The sequence below is a fragment of the Neophocaena asiaeorientalis genome, unplaced genomic scaffold (genome assembly GCF_003031525.2).
Source record: "Neophocaena asiaeorientalis asiaeorientalis breed wild unplaced genomic scaffold, Neophocaena_asiaeorientalis_V1.1 scaffold206, whole genome shotgun sequence".
Taxonomy (NCBI): domain Eukaryota; kingdom Metazoa; phylum Chordata; class Mammalia; order Artiodactyla; family Phocoenidae; genus Neophocaena; species Neophocaena asiaeorientalis.
Window position 1 is genome coordinate 2,938,774 of NW_020174578.1, and position 16,997 is coordinate 2,955,770.

The window sequence follows — 16,997 nt, forward strand, 5'->3', positions numbered from 1 at the left end:
ATCCTGAAGACGGATTAATTCATGTAAGATGGAAACGTAAGGAATAGGAAAGACAAAGCAATTGAAGAGAGAACTTGAAAAAGGAGAAACAACCATTTCTTCCAGTTCAACCTGTCTCATAGTCATAGTAATGACAATTTCAAAAACGAGTTACTATTTCTCATCAATTAAATTAGCATATACTTGAGTGAAGAAAGAATTTTCAGTGTAGGTGAATTTAGGTAAGATGAAACTAGCCCAAGTTTCCTGAAAGGAAATTTGTCATTGTTTGTGAAGAAACTAAAACTAAAAAAAAAAAAAAGTATGTACCTTTTGAGCCAATATTTCCTGTTCTAGAAATTTATCCTCAACAAATTATCAAAAATATGGTTAAAGATTTACACACAAGGGTTTATCATTACAACATTATAACAGCCTAAAATTAGAACCAACATAAACACTTAACTTGAAAGGAAAGGTTAAGTAAATTATGAATATCCATATGCTAGAGTATTATGATGCCATTAAAATTATGATTATGAGAAGTTTTGATGCCAAGTTTTAATGCTTATAATTATAAATAAAAATTGGAATAAAAATTATATAAAAAGTATGATTTACAACATGGAAAGAAATGCAAAAGGATATATGAAGTAATAGTAATTTGTCTGTTGGTAGCAGAATTTTAGATGATGTTTTTCTGTTCTTCTATACTTTCCTATCAAAGTCTTCTATAATAATGTTTTATCTTGAGCATCAGGAGAAATGGAATAAGTTGATGAAAAAGAGAGAGAAAATAGGAGGAGGGGAAAACATTAACCTAATGAGGAAGAACAGGAAGTGGGGTGGGGGTGGGTGGTTAGAGGGAAGGATTACAACCAGAGACTTAAAGGAGGATTCAGACGGTGGGCAAACGTTTGCCACCAGAATAAGTGCTTGGTGACGATGTCCGTCTCAGATTTCCTCCTTCCTTTCACGATTAATCAGATTTCACATTCAGTTTCAATCTCCCTGACAACGCTTAAATAAATCTGACCCAGGTCTATAGGATTTTAAAAGTCTCATTTGATTCCCACCATTTTCAGCCTCCAAGTTGAATCCTAGTTGGTCCTAGAAACTATATATTGACTCATGAAAAAAAAAAAGCTCCAATAGAACCATAGTATTTTCAAAAGTTATTTCAAAAAATCTTTTGTAGCGTCATCAGATTTCCCCTCCCCCCCAAAAAAAAACAACATAGCACTGACTGTAATCAATTGACTCTTTCGTTTAGATGCTTTCTCTAGAGATTCCGTATCTCACTGAAGGAGATGGATTAGTCTTGGACAGCTTCTAAAACGGTGCCCTGTCTATTTAGCACTTACCTAGAGTACAGTGAACTCTTAATACTTAATGAGGCAGCCGACAAGGATGACTCAGTTAATCAATAGTGAACACGGAGACAGCATCCCATTTCCACCACTACCAGGATGGCCGCTGAGAGAAGGGACAAAAACTACCGCGTGCAGGAGACACTTAGCGGCTCTTCCTCATTTTCTTCATTCACCCGTGGGACATCCCCAGCTGATGGCAGCCCAGTGTCCCCAGAGAGTGGGCTGAGATTGGGGGTTCTGACAGCTGAGATGGAGGGTGCCAGCCATTTCCTCACCAGTGTCTTTTGGCCATGCAATTTTAATAAGCTCAACCTCAAGAAAGGAAAAAGGAGCTTGGGATCATGCTGAATTATTCACAGCTCCAATCGGGTAAGGCAGAAGAACCCCTCTTCAGAGAGTAAGTAATAGCTCCTCATTGATTTTTTTTCCCCCTTTGCGATCCCTAGGTGAGAACCCAGTTTCAATATCCAAAGATAGAAGAAAATCTAACTACCCTCTTAAATCTGGGTTCATGAGTAATTGCTATATTTGCGACCTGTGTCACAGTTGACAATTCTATTCTCTCAAGAATAGTTTCAGAGAGATTGGTATATTTAAATTTATTTAAATATAACATATATACAAAAACTAATTTTTATAGATTAATGACCATGATCAAAGAGGTCTTGTTTAATGACAGAACGAAAACTGTTGTTAGCCTTGAGACTTGAAGGCCAAAGAGATGTATGATTCATGCATTTATTAGATGCCAACGTTGAATTAGCTCTGGATATAATGAATATACCTTATTTCTACGCACAGAAAGAGAAACGTAAGCTCGACAAAATATAGTTAATTCTTCCCTACAGTTCAAGGAAAGCTTACTTTCCATATTCTTGGCCCATAGTTAGCACTAATAAAGTTGTTCTCAAAATAAAGACAGTCTCCATGCCCCTGTAGGGAAGTGAGTTAGAGACCAGCTCGTTCAGACCTTGTCTACAGATCAGAATCTCAGCCCTTGCCCATAAAGCACTTACACAAGCACACCCACCTAGCGGGTGGCCTCCCCTCCTTATTTTACCAAGTCTCACATAATCCACTGCTGAGAGTCCAGTCCAGACCACCGTGACCTCAGGCCTGGAACATCACAGAAAGCCCCTCAGAGTCCAGACTCCTCTCCATCCATCCCAGACAGAGCTGATGGATGAAATCCCTAAGGTATCATAAAGTCGTAACACTCACACTACGCGGCTCTACCTCGAGTTATTTAACTGCGGGAAGCCTCAGTCTCCTTATCAGTAAGCTGTAATAATAATAATATGCTCCTCATAAGACAATTGAGGTTTAAGTGAAATAATTCACACTGGGGATGCAATACAGCCGCTGGCCCGTGTTAAGGCTTCACCAATAAGTGGGAGTTATTATCTCATGAGAATGCAAGCTCCATGAGGGCAGGAATTGCTGGTTCTTTCATCTGGTGCCTAGAACACTTCCCAGTAAATGGCAGGAACTCAATAAACTTAACAAATGAAGTATTTCAGGCCCATTTCAACGCCACTACTCCTGCCCCGTTATCCTTGGCTGAGATGACCTTTTCCTCCTGTGGATGTTGCTAATAGCATTTTGTTTGTCCACGTCCTGTAGCACCGGCCCCTGCTGTCTCAAGGCGATACCACTGCCCTATGTCCTCTAGTGTAAAGCCCCTCTTTCACTGCCCGGTTCAGATGCTGTGCACACCACAGGCCCTCAACCAGGCATGAAGAGCCTGCCGGGTCACTCCAAGAATGACCGAATATGGATCCTCGTTAGCCAGGGCCACAAAGCTCTGATGGGGAATTGTAAACACTTAGGATCCCAGCCCTTCTCCTTGGATTTAGTGAGGAAATGGAGCTGAGTTAGTAATCTTTTTAATTGCACTTCTGTTAGTTCTGCCAAGCTAAACAGCAGCTGGATTTCAAACCTTAACCACAAACCAGAGGTCCCTACTCTTTTTGAAGTGGAGAAGTCATCTTCACTTCCAGGAAATGAAACGATCCCTTTGGGGCAGGAGCTGATGGCAATGTGAACGAGGGGAGGGTAGCAGAATGTAATGCTAACATGACACATGGAAAAAGCCAGGCTGGGGTGGGAACGGGTGCTGGCTGGGTGTCGGCATTGCCCCCCCCAACACACACACATACACAGCCAGAAGGAACGCACCCCTCCTTCTCCTCTACCCCCACCCCCCAAGAGGGCGTGCCCAGGAGCTTAGGGAGGAGGTCGCTTTTGTACAGTTCCTTTTCCTGGTTTTCCCGGCAACCGTGCAGCATCTAGATGCTCCAAGAGTGAGGCGGTGGGATGTGGTGGTGTGAGGAACATGAATGCTGTGTCCATCCCAAGTGGTGTCACCTCCACACCCATGTTTAGCAGCCTCTCAGCCTCAGAAGGTCAAACACACACACTCCCCACTCCAACTGCTCATTTCTAATGTGGTATCAGATGCCCAAGCAAGGAGCCTCAGGGAAACGTTACATGAATAGCCTCATTTACCAACGTGGACTGAGAGGTGGGGCCTGAAACTGAACGATACCTAGTCACCAAGGACGCTTGATGTCTTGTGGTTGGGTTTCTGGATATCAGCTAAGCCTACATAGGACACATCATGGGGCATGAATTAACTTTGTATCAGTAGCTGGTTATGGGCTGAGAACAAGGCACAGGGGAGTCTGAGCTGTCACCCCAGTGAGGGTGTCTAATTTGGGGGATCCAGCCTAAGAACAACAGATGTAGAAACGGGAGGCCGCAAGACTATTCAGAGGCATATTGCCTAGAAAGTAGAGGATACAGTCTCCAGCTCTGAAATGAGCTCTATTCTAAAACCTCATTAGTAAGTCGGTTATTTGGAATTCAGAAACCATGTCCAGAGAAGTCATATCTGTTATAAATGATGATTGGGTCTCTAGGCTAGTCCACAAAAGCCTATTTAACTCATTATGTAGATGAAGTACTATAACCTTGCAATGAAAAGCAACAGAAAAAAATCCTGTTGTGATACCAGTAATCAAATGGAAAAGAAAAACAGAGAAGTGGAAAATAAACAGCTTTCTTTCGTTTCCTTTGAATACTAGAGCTCTTGGATGGAGTGGCGGGGTGGCGGGGGGGCTCTCCTGGTTGCTCACCAGGAGGGGCTCTTCATTTACTTTAGACAATGGGATGGAGGGGAAGGAGCTGATGGTGGGGGAGGGCCGGCTGGAGGACGAATTAGAGTTGTCCTCTGGGATAATGAAAAAAAAAGCATATTTGTGAAAGCAGGCAGAGAGAGGAGAAGAGAAAGTGAGTAGGCTTGTCTCATGTCAATAAGACGTAGGTGGTGGGGGGGGGGACCCTCAGAGTGAGGAAAGAGAGTGAACTTGGCATTCACAAAGGCGTGGGTTCTAGTTCTGCCTCCCAAAGGGACTCAGGCGGGGCAGCCCTGTAGCCCCTCTCCCAGCTAGCAGGTTACCAGCTGTCTCCAAGGCCAACTCATCTCCCTGCAATTCTTCGTCCCTCTTAGCTGCTAACCGGGAAGGGCAGAAACCAAGACCAACCACAGCCAGCACCACCCCATGGCCCACTGTGGGCACTGAGCTGAAAACAAGGAATTCCCAGGAATATCGCCTCCAGCACCTCCCCCACCCCACCCTATCAGCATCTCCTATCCTCTTCCTGGACCCTCTTTTCCCTATACCGCCAACACTCACAGTATCCTCTTTGGGAATGTGTCTTTTCCTTTCAGAAATAGGAAAGGACCTCATCATAGCACATACTGGAAATCGCAGCCTTCCTGGAAGGCAGGGCTGGGCTATAACAGTTAGGAGACAATCATTTCCATACTTCCCTTGACAATTTCAATACAAATGTACTCACAGCGTATTTCTCGTCAAAGCTCCGAAAATGTTACTTTTTAGACACTCAGCATGTAAATCTTTTAGAGACTCACGTTATGGTCTAAACTGCATTCTAATTGGACACAACTGATAGATTAGAGAGCGGCTTCTGCCGCACTATGCCATTCTCTGCTCTTAAACTCCTTTCACAATACGCCACACTGCTGCCACTCAGCACATAACACTGCTCAGCCACTTTCTACCCCCACACTGGAGACGCCCGATGCCAGCTCCCATCTCCCCCCGCCCCCTGCTCTCTCTCTCTCTCTCTCACACACACACACCTGTGCAGACAGCAAACTCATAGCAGACCCACCAATACATACAGCCACACACGAGGCACACTTACCCACACAGGCTGCACAGAGTTGAACAGAAAAGCCCCCAAGTCCACGAAGTATCATTTTAGAGCCTTTCCCCCATTTCCTATGGGGAACCCAGTGCCTGGCACAGCTGTGCTCCGATAATAACAGCACCTAATGCTACTTGGTATCAGCCTTTCCAGAGTTACTGACCGATTTCACATGAATCATTTAAGTTTTATAAAACTCTCAAGACAGGTAGTATTACCTCCGGTTTACAGACGACTGTACTGGGTTTAAAACACTCACGTAGTTTGCCCAGGGTCATACACCTAGAGAGCGACAGAGCTGGAACCCAATGCCACGTCCCCTAGCTTGAAGTCCGTTTTGAAAGGAGAACATTGCAGAGACAAGATAGAGATTTCAGGCTAGATAACAGGACGATGCTCCCACAATGGGGGAAGAAAGGAAAATACACCTCACCTCTTCCATGCTGTTTTATTCAATTAACAGAAAGAAATATGGAAAAGTTAAATTACCAAAGCTATAACCAAGTAGAAACAGACAACACACGACATACAAATAACTTAAAAGTCCTGCTTCTGCGTGAGAGGTACAAAATGCAATATTTCCTCTCCCAGCTCCCGTCCAAAGCCCACCCACACTCTCTCCTCTCCTGAGCCTTCACCGACCACCACAGCCCCCTGCCCTCAATGCCCTCCAGACCAAGAGTTCTCAAGCTTTAATGTGTTAAGAATCACACAGATTCCTAGGCCCCACCCACAGAGATCTGGAGTCAGTGGCTTTGGGCTGAGGCCCAAGAGTTTGCATTTCTAGCAAGTTCCCAGATGACACAGATGCTACTGGTCCATGAACCACCTTTGAGGTACACTGGACTAGACTCTGATAGGACCTTTACCACACAATGTAGAACCTGACTACTTCTTCTGTTAAGTGATTCTGGTTCCCAGATGCCTCTGCCCCTCCCCTCCCCCGCAGTCCTACCGTCTTCAGAAGCAGCCTCATCTCCAAATCCCAGGACCGATCCTGATCACAGTTTGAGACTGCTGCTCTAAGATCGCGCCCCATTCTTGCTCAAGGCATAGTACCCCTGACCTTAAAACTGGGCTTCTCTCCTAGCTGCTGTTCTCTATTTCTTATTCTAACTCCCTAATGTCCCAGATTTCTCGGGAACTAGTGCCTGCCTTCTCCTGGCCAAGCCTCTTCCCTATTGGATCATGCAGTCCTGAAACCCCAAAGCACCACTTACTGTATTCATACCTGCTGACCCACTGCCCTGATGACAAGTGTCTGCTGCCCAGATATCCGTGTCTCATCCAACCCAGATTCCCTATTGCTGAGCTGCCCCTGCCCGCTGGAACACTCGGCTCCGGGTCCCGTTTCTCCCCCCTCACTGCTGTAGCTCACCTGCGCGGTGAGCTTCTGTTGTCTGAGCTGTTGGAAAGATCAATCACCTGCAATACTGAGCTTCCTTTTCAGCACCTAGAGCTGGGACAGTTTCCCTAGAGGGCCCAGAGAAAGCAGATCCTAGACCATCCCCACTTTTCCCTGGCCTGTAAAAAAAAAAAAAAAAAAAAAAAAAAAACAGAGCAAAGCCTCTGTGATATGGTAGTTCTGCCTTACGTTCTGCCTTTATTTCCCCTGCAATGAGTTCTTGCCAATTTAAACGTGGAGGTCGGGACCCATGATGTGTGCGTTTCAGCCACGTTAGCCTGCACTCTGGGTAGTCGATAAACATTAAGCAACAAGCAGTTTGATCCCTTGCCTAGTTGGCACCTGGAAATATATCATCCAATTTGGAAAGCAGGATACCTTTTAGTATCTCCTCCAGCACCTAACCCGGGGCTTCTCACGGAACAGGCACTCCATGAATACTGAATGAGTAAATGAACAAATGGATGAGGGATGCCAGTGGGGTTGCACCCAGGTCTCCTTTGTGGTGCCCAGATCGGTGTGCTCGGCCAGAAGAAAACACCTTCCAATCTGCAGAAGCTAAGAGAAGGCCTCTAGGGCAGACTCCCAACTAATTCCCAGCACGAAATTGGACCTGCCCATTCAGATGAACTGTGGCTTGAAGACTGTAGTTACACCAGCACAGTGGTTCTCAGCTTTGTTTCAGTACCTGGCTACCTTTAACAGAAAAGGTTGTGCCCTACTCCACCCTGTCCCTTACTCCAGGCCTCCTCCCTTGCCTACTCCTAAGGCCGCTTCAAAAATAAACTCTCCCTCTTGTCCACTCCGTTTCCGCCTCTGGTTCCTAGCCAGGCCACCACCTAAGTAGGTGGGATCAACAGCTACACATGTTAGAATTTTAAAGTATCTCCACATGACCTTTAACACCTCACTATCACGCCTTTGGGTGAAGTCTCCTGAAAAATAACAATGCTATCAGGACAGGTAACCCAAGAAGACATTAACACCTTAAAAAAGTTCATCCAATTAGTAAGTGTGCTGTCTAGCAGAAGGCCTGAGGGAATGGGACAGAAGAGAGGTAGGTTTGTTTTTTTTGTTTGTTTGTTTTTTGTGGTATGCAGGCCTCTCACTGTTGTGGCCTCTCCCGTTGCGGAGCACAGGCTCCGGATGTGCAGGCCCAGCGGCCATGGCTCACAGGCCCAGCCGCTCCGCAGCATGTGGGATCTTCCCGGACCGGGGCACGAACCCGTGTCCCCTGCATCGGCAGGCGGACTCTCAACCACTGCGCCACCAGGGAAGCCCAACAGGTAAGTTTTGACAGGCAGGGAAAGCTGTGAACGAAAGGAGTCCTGGCATGAGTTACAGCTGCCAGAGCAGGTGTAGGTGTGATACCACATTAAGGGGTGTGTGTTCTCTGCCTGGCCTGTTGCAAAAATACCATAGGAGCTCTGGGAGGACAAGCATAGTGCAGCCTCTGGGCTGCAGGCTTTGGGTTTCCTGAAAGGTTTACAATGTTCCCTGCAAGGGCTTGGAGGCAGAGAGACGTGGGATGGGTTGCAAAAAGCAAAGACTTCAGAACACCAAGCGACATATGGGGATGCTCTGTCAGTTGAGTTCCTGTGCTATCAAGCTTCCACAATTCTGGGGAGGTTTCTTGCTAGGGATGACCCCCATGGATGGTAGTCTTGCAAGCAAGAGGCAGCTCACAACAGACCGTACACAGTGAGAACCTCACACTGGCTGGGCTCAGAGGCAGGTGCAGGCGAAGGAAAATGGCCAACACTGCAGGGGTCCGAGGCTTCTCTTGTCTAGGATGTTTACCTCATTAGGCTGTTTTACGTCACATCCGCCAAAAACAAAGAAAAAATAGCTGGAGGGTGTCTGCTGGAGTTCAGACCTGGATCCTGAGTCTCAGGTCCTTCTGAGGCCAAGAAGGGACCTCTAGGCAGCCCCTTCCTGCCTGGCATGGTTACCCCATCTGCAAGAGGCATTATCACTGTTACAATTACTCTTATCATCATCCCAACCCCTTGGGTCTACCACATTCATTTCGTCATAAGCAGGGATGGCTGGGGGACGAGGGACCAGAAACCTAGGCAACTCCTAGGCTGTGAGGCCAGAGGTCTGAGTAGGAGTGAAGTTCAGAGAGCAGATGAGCAGGCTGGCCCCGAAGGGCCAGGACAGTCCATTAGGAAAGGAGAAGGTAAGCGCCATCGGGCAAGAAGCCAACACAAGTCCAAGTCCAAGTCCAAGGCCAATGACAGCGGGGAGGGGCAAGGAGCAGCTTTGGACCCAGGAGGTGGGGGGTACCTGGGGGTGGCTGGAGGGAGTCTTAGCACCGGGGGGACTAGGATTCAGGGGCAGGATGTGCTAATCCTAGAAAGAGGGGAGCATATGGAAGAGATTACGGAAGAGGCTAGAAGAGGGGGAACCGGGTAGGGCTTGGCCAAGCAGAGTAAGAGAAGAGTTCGAGCACCAAGATCTACAGCAGATTAGCAGACAGGCTGGGCTTCCCACCATGCACAGCCTGGGTGGGGCTGGTCCCCCCAGACTGAGCTGAGCCACAGGCCTCCACGGTGGGCGGTCAGGAGTCTCGGGGTCAGGGATCCAAGTGTGTCACTCAGGTGTGTGCATTAGACAAGACAGTTCTGAATTCTATTGCTTCTCCCTCTCAGCAGCACATCCACTGGCATGTCCTCGCTCCTCCCCAAAGCCTCCATCTCTGCTCCCTCCCTCCCCCAACGCCCTTTCCCTCCTCTTCTCCCTCCCTCTTTAACTACATATCATATTGCTTCTGATTCCACTTTGCAAAGCTACTGTGTGAGGCTGTGTTTGTGTGTCCCTGGGGGTGGGGAGTGAGCCCTCAGGAGGATGGTGGGGGGGGAGGGCGCGGGGCGGGTCAGGGGGAGGAGAGCATCTCTCCCTCTCCCTCCCTGGCCAGCTGGAAATGTGCTGTGTGACCATCCAATTGAATTAGCTGAACTTTCAGTCTTGACAGAAGGAAGCTTTAAAAAAAACAAAAACAAAAAAACCTGGAGCTTTCTTGGCTCTCAGCCTCTTGAAAGATAGCGGAGAGGATGTGATTGCAGTAAAGCGGAATCCCAGCTCCCCGATTCCCACTGCCAGGGGCAATCAACTGTGAGCTGAAACCTGCATCTTGAAGTGGAATGAGAGAATCTGAGCTCACAAGCACGGGACTCCGGAGCCTCAGGGCTTGGACCCTGGGGTAGACTCGTCAGCAGCTGCCCCGAGCCCCTGACAAGCAGAGTTGGAGACCAGGGGGGTGACAAAGGGCTGCCCTTCTCACACTTTCCAGTGGGTGCCTGCCCTGCAGCCCCCAGGCAGGCCCCCCGCTGTGCCCCCTGCCACCCATTACCTCAGCCCCTTCGCTGGAGCAGCCCCGCAAGCCCAGCTCCACTCCAGCTCCTCCTTGCAGAAGCACCCACATCTCAGCAGCATCATCTCCCCAGAGCCTGCTTTCTCAGCACCCTGGCTGCCCAGTCTGTATCACGGGCCACCCAGGCACCCCTCCCACCCCCTGCCCTGCCACTGGCAGCATCCAGGACCCCAGCTGTGCTACAAGCGCATTCCAAAGGGACACAAGTGACAGTGAAAGCAAAGGAACAACCACTAGGGATGGCCTCAGGGGTTCCTGAAGGTTACACAAGGACACAGAATTCTCCAAACAAGCACAGCAACCCAAGCCTGGACTTCAGAGCAGGAAAAGCCCATGCGGATGTGTTCTAGTGAGAGGAGGAAGTGGCACCGTTTAAGATGTCACTGTCCTGCCAGCCTGCTTCCCCTGACCACTGCCAATCTGCTTCTGTCATATTCCAAACATTAAACCAGACCACCCACCCAGAGAGTGGCATCGGCCAAGCTCATCTCCTGTAGCCACTGGCCCATCCTCGCTGGCCCAGCGATACTCACCCACCCTGCTCCAGCCCTGGAGGGGGCAGGAGGACCCAGATCAGGGGTGCAGTGCACCCTCGGAGCCCACGGAGCCCGGACCCATGCCACTTGGGGTCACTGCAATCTCATGGGAGGCAGCAGACAGGGAGGAAAGTCAAGGTGGGCTGCCCCAGGCAAACAGTCAGGTCTGGGTGGACTGAGGGCACGGTCCCAACTATTGAAGGAGTTCTGCCTTCTCTGGGGGAGCTCTTGCCAGGGTGGGAAGGAGAAACAGGTACACCCAACACTTCATCGGCAATCACCATCCAAGACAGATTCAGAACCTTGTCACCAAATCACCCAGAAAACTCAGTATTCAAACCTCCACAGCAGAGACCGCCCTCAACACACACACACATATGCACAGACACATTTGATTCTCCGACCTTTACTCCCCAGACTCATGGTTACTAGCGCTTTACACTTGGATTTATAAACCTAGCGACCTACAGATAATTTTATTCTTTACCTGCTATTCATGTGACCATAAGGTGAATAAGCTCTCAGCCAAACAGTGAAGCCTCCCATTGGTGGGGTTAACTGTTCAAAACCCACAGCATAGTTTTAAACCAAATGGTGCTTTTCTTCTTTGAAAACGTTTTTTTCCACAACAGTGTTTGATGACCACATGCAAATTCTTGATGAAAATGTAGGTATAACCTAAGTTTAACCAAAGTCCAAAATATTTACCAGAAGTTATTTCAGGAGAAAATTTTCCAGGAGAAAAAGAAAATCAAAATCTTTGCTTTGGCAAAAATTACTTACCGAGAAAAATTACAGAATGTAAGGTATTATGGCGAAATTATAAAATGATAACCAACCTAGTATTAAAGGAATTTATTTGATCCCACTGACAGTATTCAAGAATACAGGACTCTCAAATAAGTAAAGAAATCAGAGTCTGTTTCTTTTTTCTTAATTTCCAAGGCTTGGTCATAGGGGTTTGCTAATCTTTGACAGTTTCGACTTAATTTCAAAGGGGGCTTATGTGCCCATGTCCCACCTAATGTCATCGATATCTGACCTTTGAAAATTAAAACTGACATTTACTACACCTCCCCGTTGCGCCAACATTGCCAATTACGTTCAGCAGCAGCTTCCGGTGTGACCCACGGTCGCCTGCTCTCTGGCTAAAAATAGTTGCCATCGATGTCAGGAATGGCAAACGTTCTCCGCCTGCCTCACAGACCAGCAGGTCACTTTGTGAAACAGGCAGATGAATCCCTCACCAAAGGGGAGCCTCGACTTCACCCAACACGGGGTGCCCAAAACGTCTGCATGTATCAGTCGCTGAGATGGCTTTTATCAGTTAAAAATAGATCTGTTAGCACCCCCATTCACCACAGCGGAGCCTGCATGCTCGATTTTGCAGAACCTAAGGGCACTCCAGTTTCAGAACAAGGACCCGGGAGACACTGGGCTCAGAGAAGGGCCATAAAGCTTAGCATTAGCCTCCTCTCTACCTTTGCTAACACCACGTAACATGTTTTCAGTGATGCCCTTGAAATGCATTTGTGCAATTTATGCTAGAATAATTCTTCTTGCTGAAAAACTTTCACCAACTACCTTAACTGCTTGAAGCCGTTATACTATATTGTAATCAGGGCATTGCCCTGTAATTATTTGCTTTGTGAATGTATCTCTCCGCTCCTGCCCACCCTCCTCCACCTCCAGACATGAGCTCTTTGAAAGAGCTCCCTGTGGCCTCGGTATCCACCATGTGCCCGGTACACAGAAAAACTCGGTAACTGTGATTGAATTGAGTGAATCTGAATTGAAGCCGAAATACCGACAACGTCTTCCTTCTGAGATTCCATGACGCCCCAGCCCTCCACTGCATTGCTTAAGTTATATTAAAGTGGTTCTTCTACCAGGCTTGTCATGTATCTTGAACATGCACTGAAGGTGTCTATTAAGTGACTATCCTAGACCAATGCAACTCGACAAATAAGCAGTCATTGTCAGGGATTTATATACTTGGCTCTTCACATGTCTCCCTCCAAAAAGGAAATTAATAGCCCTGATTACTAGTGTCCCTAAAGCAAATCTCACATTAAAGTTAAATAAGTATGTGGCATGCTTAGCTCAATGTCTAGCACCTGAGGATGCCCATTGGACATTAGCTCCCTGTTCCCAGCTTCTGGTTCGTGTCTCCAGCAGTGATAAAGCTTGTAAGGGTGGGGTGGGGGGGGGGAGCCATTTGGTTAATGCATTCCTATCTGCTCATACCTGCCCTACATCATTTTGGGCCACTGGCATTAGGTAACACTCATCCAGACACCTAGTCAGAATCTTTTTCCTGAAACCAACGAACGATTGCTCTGTTTAATTTTACTTGTCTCTCACCCCACCCCCACTTCAAGCTACGGTGATTTGATTAAAACCAAACCAAAAAGTGGAACATACCTGGTGGGCCCCATGCATGCAAAAGACAATGAGGCAACAATAAAGAGAAAAAAGATGGTTTTGATCTTCTTCAAAGTTTACCGATTACAGGATCCTTGTTATCAGGAAACAAAGAACCTCCTTCACATATAAACATAAAGTTAATCTTGTGACATTATGTGAAAAAAGCTAGAATCGGGGAGAAATGACAAATGCACCAGAGGCAGCGTGGAGCTTACTAAGAGGAAGAATGTGTTCACATGAAGAACAATGCTGGTGAGGAAGGAGAACTTTCCTGACACAGACAAGCAGGTGGATCCCCATGGAGCAGAAAGGTAAAAATAGCCAACCAACTCTGTCCGCTCATGAAGTCACCCTCTCATCATAATTTAAGTCTCTGAGAATCCCTGACCAAGAATTTCCCTAACCAATGGAGGCAGATACTCTTATCTTCTCTGAGCAATCACACGCGAACATGGGTCCCAAAGCCTATCATTCTAGGGGAAACAGAAACTTGGAAGTTGAGGACCAGCCCCTCCCCCTTCATGACCCCTCCGACATGCAAATTCCCAGTGCCACGCTGCCTGCAACCACCACCGGGTCTTAGCAGGTCTTACCCCGTACAGAGGACAACACGAGAGAGATTAGCAGGTTGCCACAGTAACACCCCCAGCAACTTGGAGACACACTGGACTTGAATCCCAGGAGTTGGTTTGGTCAGATAGGTGAAATCTTAAATGCCTACCAGGATGGCGAAGCAAGACCACTGATCACCGTCTAACTGCTGGTCGTTTTTTGTTTTAATTGTAGAAGCAAACTCCTCAAAAGCTACAATGCCATCAAAACCAACCGAGGCAACTGTGACCCACAGACATCGACACTTTAAGGATTGCCGCCAAGTTCTGAGACTGTCCACAGGTCTCACACGGAGGTGCATCTGTCCATCCGGACCGAGCTGCTGATGGGCATCCAGTCTCCGCGCCCTCCAAAGGTCACAGCCAGAGAAAGAAACTCAGGTGTACTTACGCAGGGCGTGCCACTCATCCTGGCGGATGGTCTTCGTGATGTTGAAGGTGAGGTTCCTGGGGATGGTGGCTGAGGAGTAGTGGTATTTGATGTACGTGCATCTCTCAATTTCTCCTGGCAAAGAGAGACAGGAGACCAAATGTTAACGAGGCAGCAACCAGGTCTGGGGCAGTCTCCAGTATCCATTTTTCTGTCCTGGGGCAAGGGACTTGTTTCATATCGGGCCTGGTGACACCTACATTTTACACATACAAGGTAATAACCTTGACTCCAAAAGAGCAAGAGGGTAGGACAAAATCAAACGCCATGGATTTAGATAGAAAAATATACCTCTAGCATCATTCAGAGGTGGGAAGAGTCAATGTTTAGGCTGATAGCAGCTTGTTAAGAAAGTAATAGCCATGTGTGTTTAACCTTAGGAAAATCAACTTTTATATCAAGGGAGGAAGTTTGGCATCTGAAGACGTTTAGAGTTTGCACCCACAGACCAGTAAAGAGCAGGCCTCGGCCTTTATCACGTAGTACGTGCTATCTTGCGGAATGCTGAGCTAGAGGGGGCCCCTTGCCTTTTCTCCATCCCCTGCCCCACCCAGCCTCACCTCTGAACACAAAGCGCTCAGATCCATCTGTATCTCCTTGAACCAGTCTCTTCTCAGATTTCTTGGACAAAACTGAAGCCCCCTGACATACTCAACACCTGGTCCAGTAGGACTTTTACTGAGAAGCCGTTATCAATCAATGCATGCTTTGCTAGTCAGATTGTCAAAACAGTCCTACATCTTAGAGCAGAGGCCCTCCAAGTGTGGCCCTGGGATCACAGCATCAGCATCCTCTGGGAACTTTCTAGAAATGTCATTTCCCAGGCCTGACCCCAGACCTGCTAAATCAAGAACCTGGAGGTAGAGCCTGCAATCTGAATTTTAATAGGCCCTCCAGGTGATGCTGTTCCACACTTTAGTTTGAGAACCGACACCTTCGAGAATCTAACAGAACTGCCAAAGCATGCATTTTTAAATCCGCCATGTTTGCAAATTCCAAAAGGGAGGCATGATTAGGAGTCCTTGGCCTCCTGCAGACGCTTCCATCGACACCTGCTTATCTGGGGGATGTTAAAACTCAGTGTCAGCGCATTGTGAACCATCAGGAAAGGTGTCATTTTTAAAGGTTAGGGGTTTTAAAATTTGGTTTTGCACCTGAATGGATTTTGATGGTAATCCATTTTGCACCCCACTGATTTTCAATTTATAAGTGGTGGCACCTGACTGAATTGTCTGATCCCTGGCTCACTGTCAGCAGGGAACCTGGCAATTGGTGGAGTGCAGTAATTTAGACAGCGCCTTATTGCAAATCACATCTGGACAACCGCCCACTGCCCATTATTGGCAGACACTCCTCCAGTGGGACAGACGCTGTCCAAAGGGGCAAAGTGTGAGGAAAGTGTTATGCACTATTTTTCTTTTAATTTCTCAACTCCTCTGTCTTTTTCCCCTTAGCCTACAAACATCCTGAGTCTCTCGCATGCCATACCCTCCCCCAGACCACATCCCCCCACACCTCTATGTTCCTTCTTCCCTAAGTTGATAATACTTCTAGAAAAAGTAGTCTGCCAGACGGTCTCCGCTTCTTCAACGCACATTCATACCTCATTTCCATAACAATTTCCATCAACAGCATCACCTCCCATCCAGGCCACATCACAAATCCCACAGTCATCCCCAAGGCTTTCCCAGCTCTAGTGGTGCCACGCCTCCTTGACATCCAACTGGTCACCAAATTTTGCCAGTTCTGTCTCAGAAATGTCCCTGGAATCCAGCCTGCCCTCTCTGTGTCCACTCCCTCTACCACAGTTGCACAAAAACAGTGACTGATCCCAACGAACAGCCACATTTGCTGAGGACTTACTAGGTAGGAGAGACTTGCCAAGAGCCTTGTAGACCAGTGGTTTCCAACTTTACTCATGCCCTGGCGCATGTAGAAGATACGTGTGCAAGGCAGCCGGGATGAGCAGATGGGCTGCTGCGTCAGGTCCAGCCTCGGGGAGGGTTGAAGGAGCCACACCTCAGCCACCTGTAACCTATTCGTGGCTTCTGTACCTGTCCCACCAGCGGGACACTCTGTTATGAACACTGTCTTACTAATCCTTTCTAGAACCCAATTAAGTAGGAGCTATGATGCTCATCACCCCTATTTTACGAATAGGAAAATGGAGGCTCAAGAAGATTAAGTGACTTGCCTGTGCCAGGATTAGAACTCAGAATTGTCTGATGGGAGTCTCCTCCACCAGCCCACCCTCCGCACCGCACCGCTGCGGACTGCATTCCAGAAGGAAAATGCATTTCAGAAAATGCAGTCTCTTTCACACACCGGATAAACCCAACACTCCTGGCAGAACGTCCCAGCCCCCACTGGGCCCCAGCCACTACACACCCTAGGCTCCAGCCAGGCGCGCCCCCCTCCACCCTGCCCTGATAATGCCCTATCCGCTCACGACTCTGTCCCTCCTCTCCTCCCTGCCTTTCACCTGGTACACCTCCAGCTCCTCGGCAAAGCCTCCCTGCATCTAGGACAGCACACAGCAGCAGGCATTCAACGTCCCCTCCTTCTCCCTCCCTAAGCTCTTTGTGCTACTGCAGCCAGCACACCAACGGGCTGTGATTTATCTA

At 47.9% G+C, this 16,997-nt stretch overlaps 1 protein-coding gene across 1 annotated transcript in view; it reads right to left on the bottom strand.

Annotated features, from left to right (window-relative positions):
- The window catches only part of TMEM178B (transmembrane protein 178B), a 344,042-nt gene that overhangs the window by 222,716 nt on the left and 104,329 nt on the right, over window positions 1–16,997 (bottom strand). Inside the window, 1 exon segment of the mRNA XM_024758085.1 lies at window positions 14,335–14,448. Coding sequence (XP_024613853.1) covers window positions 14,335–14,448 — 114 coding nt within the window.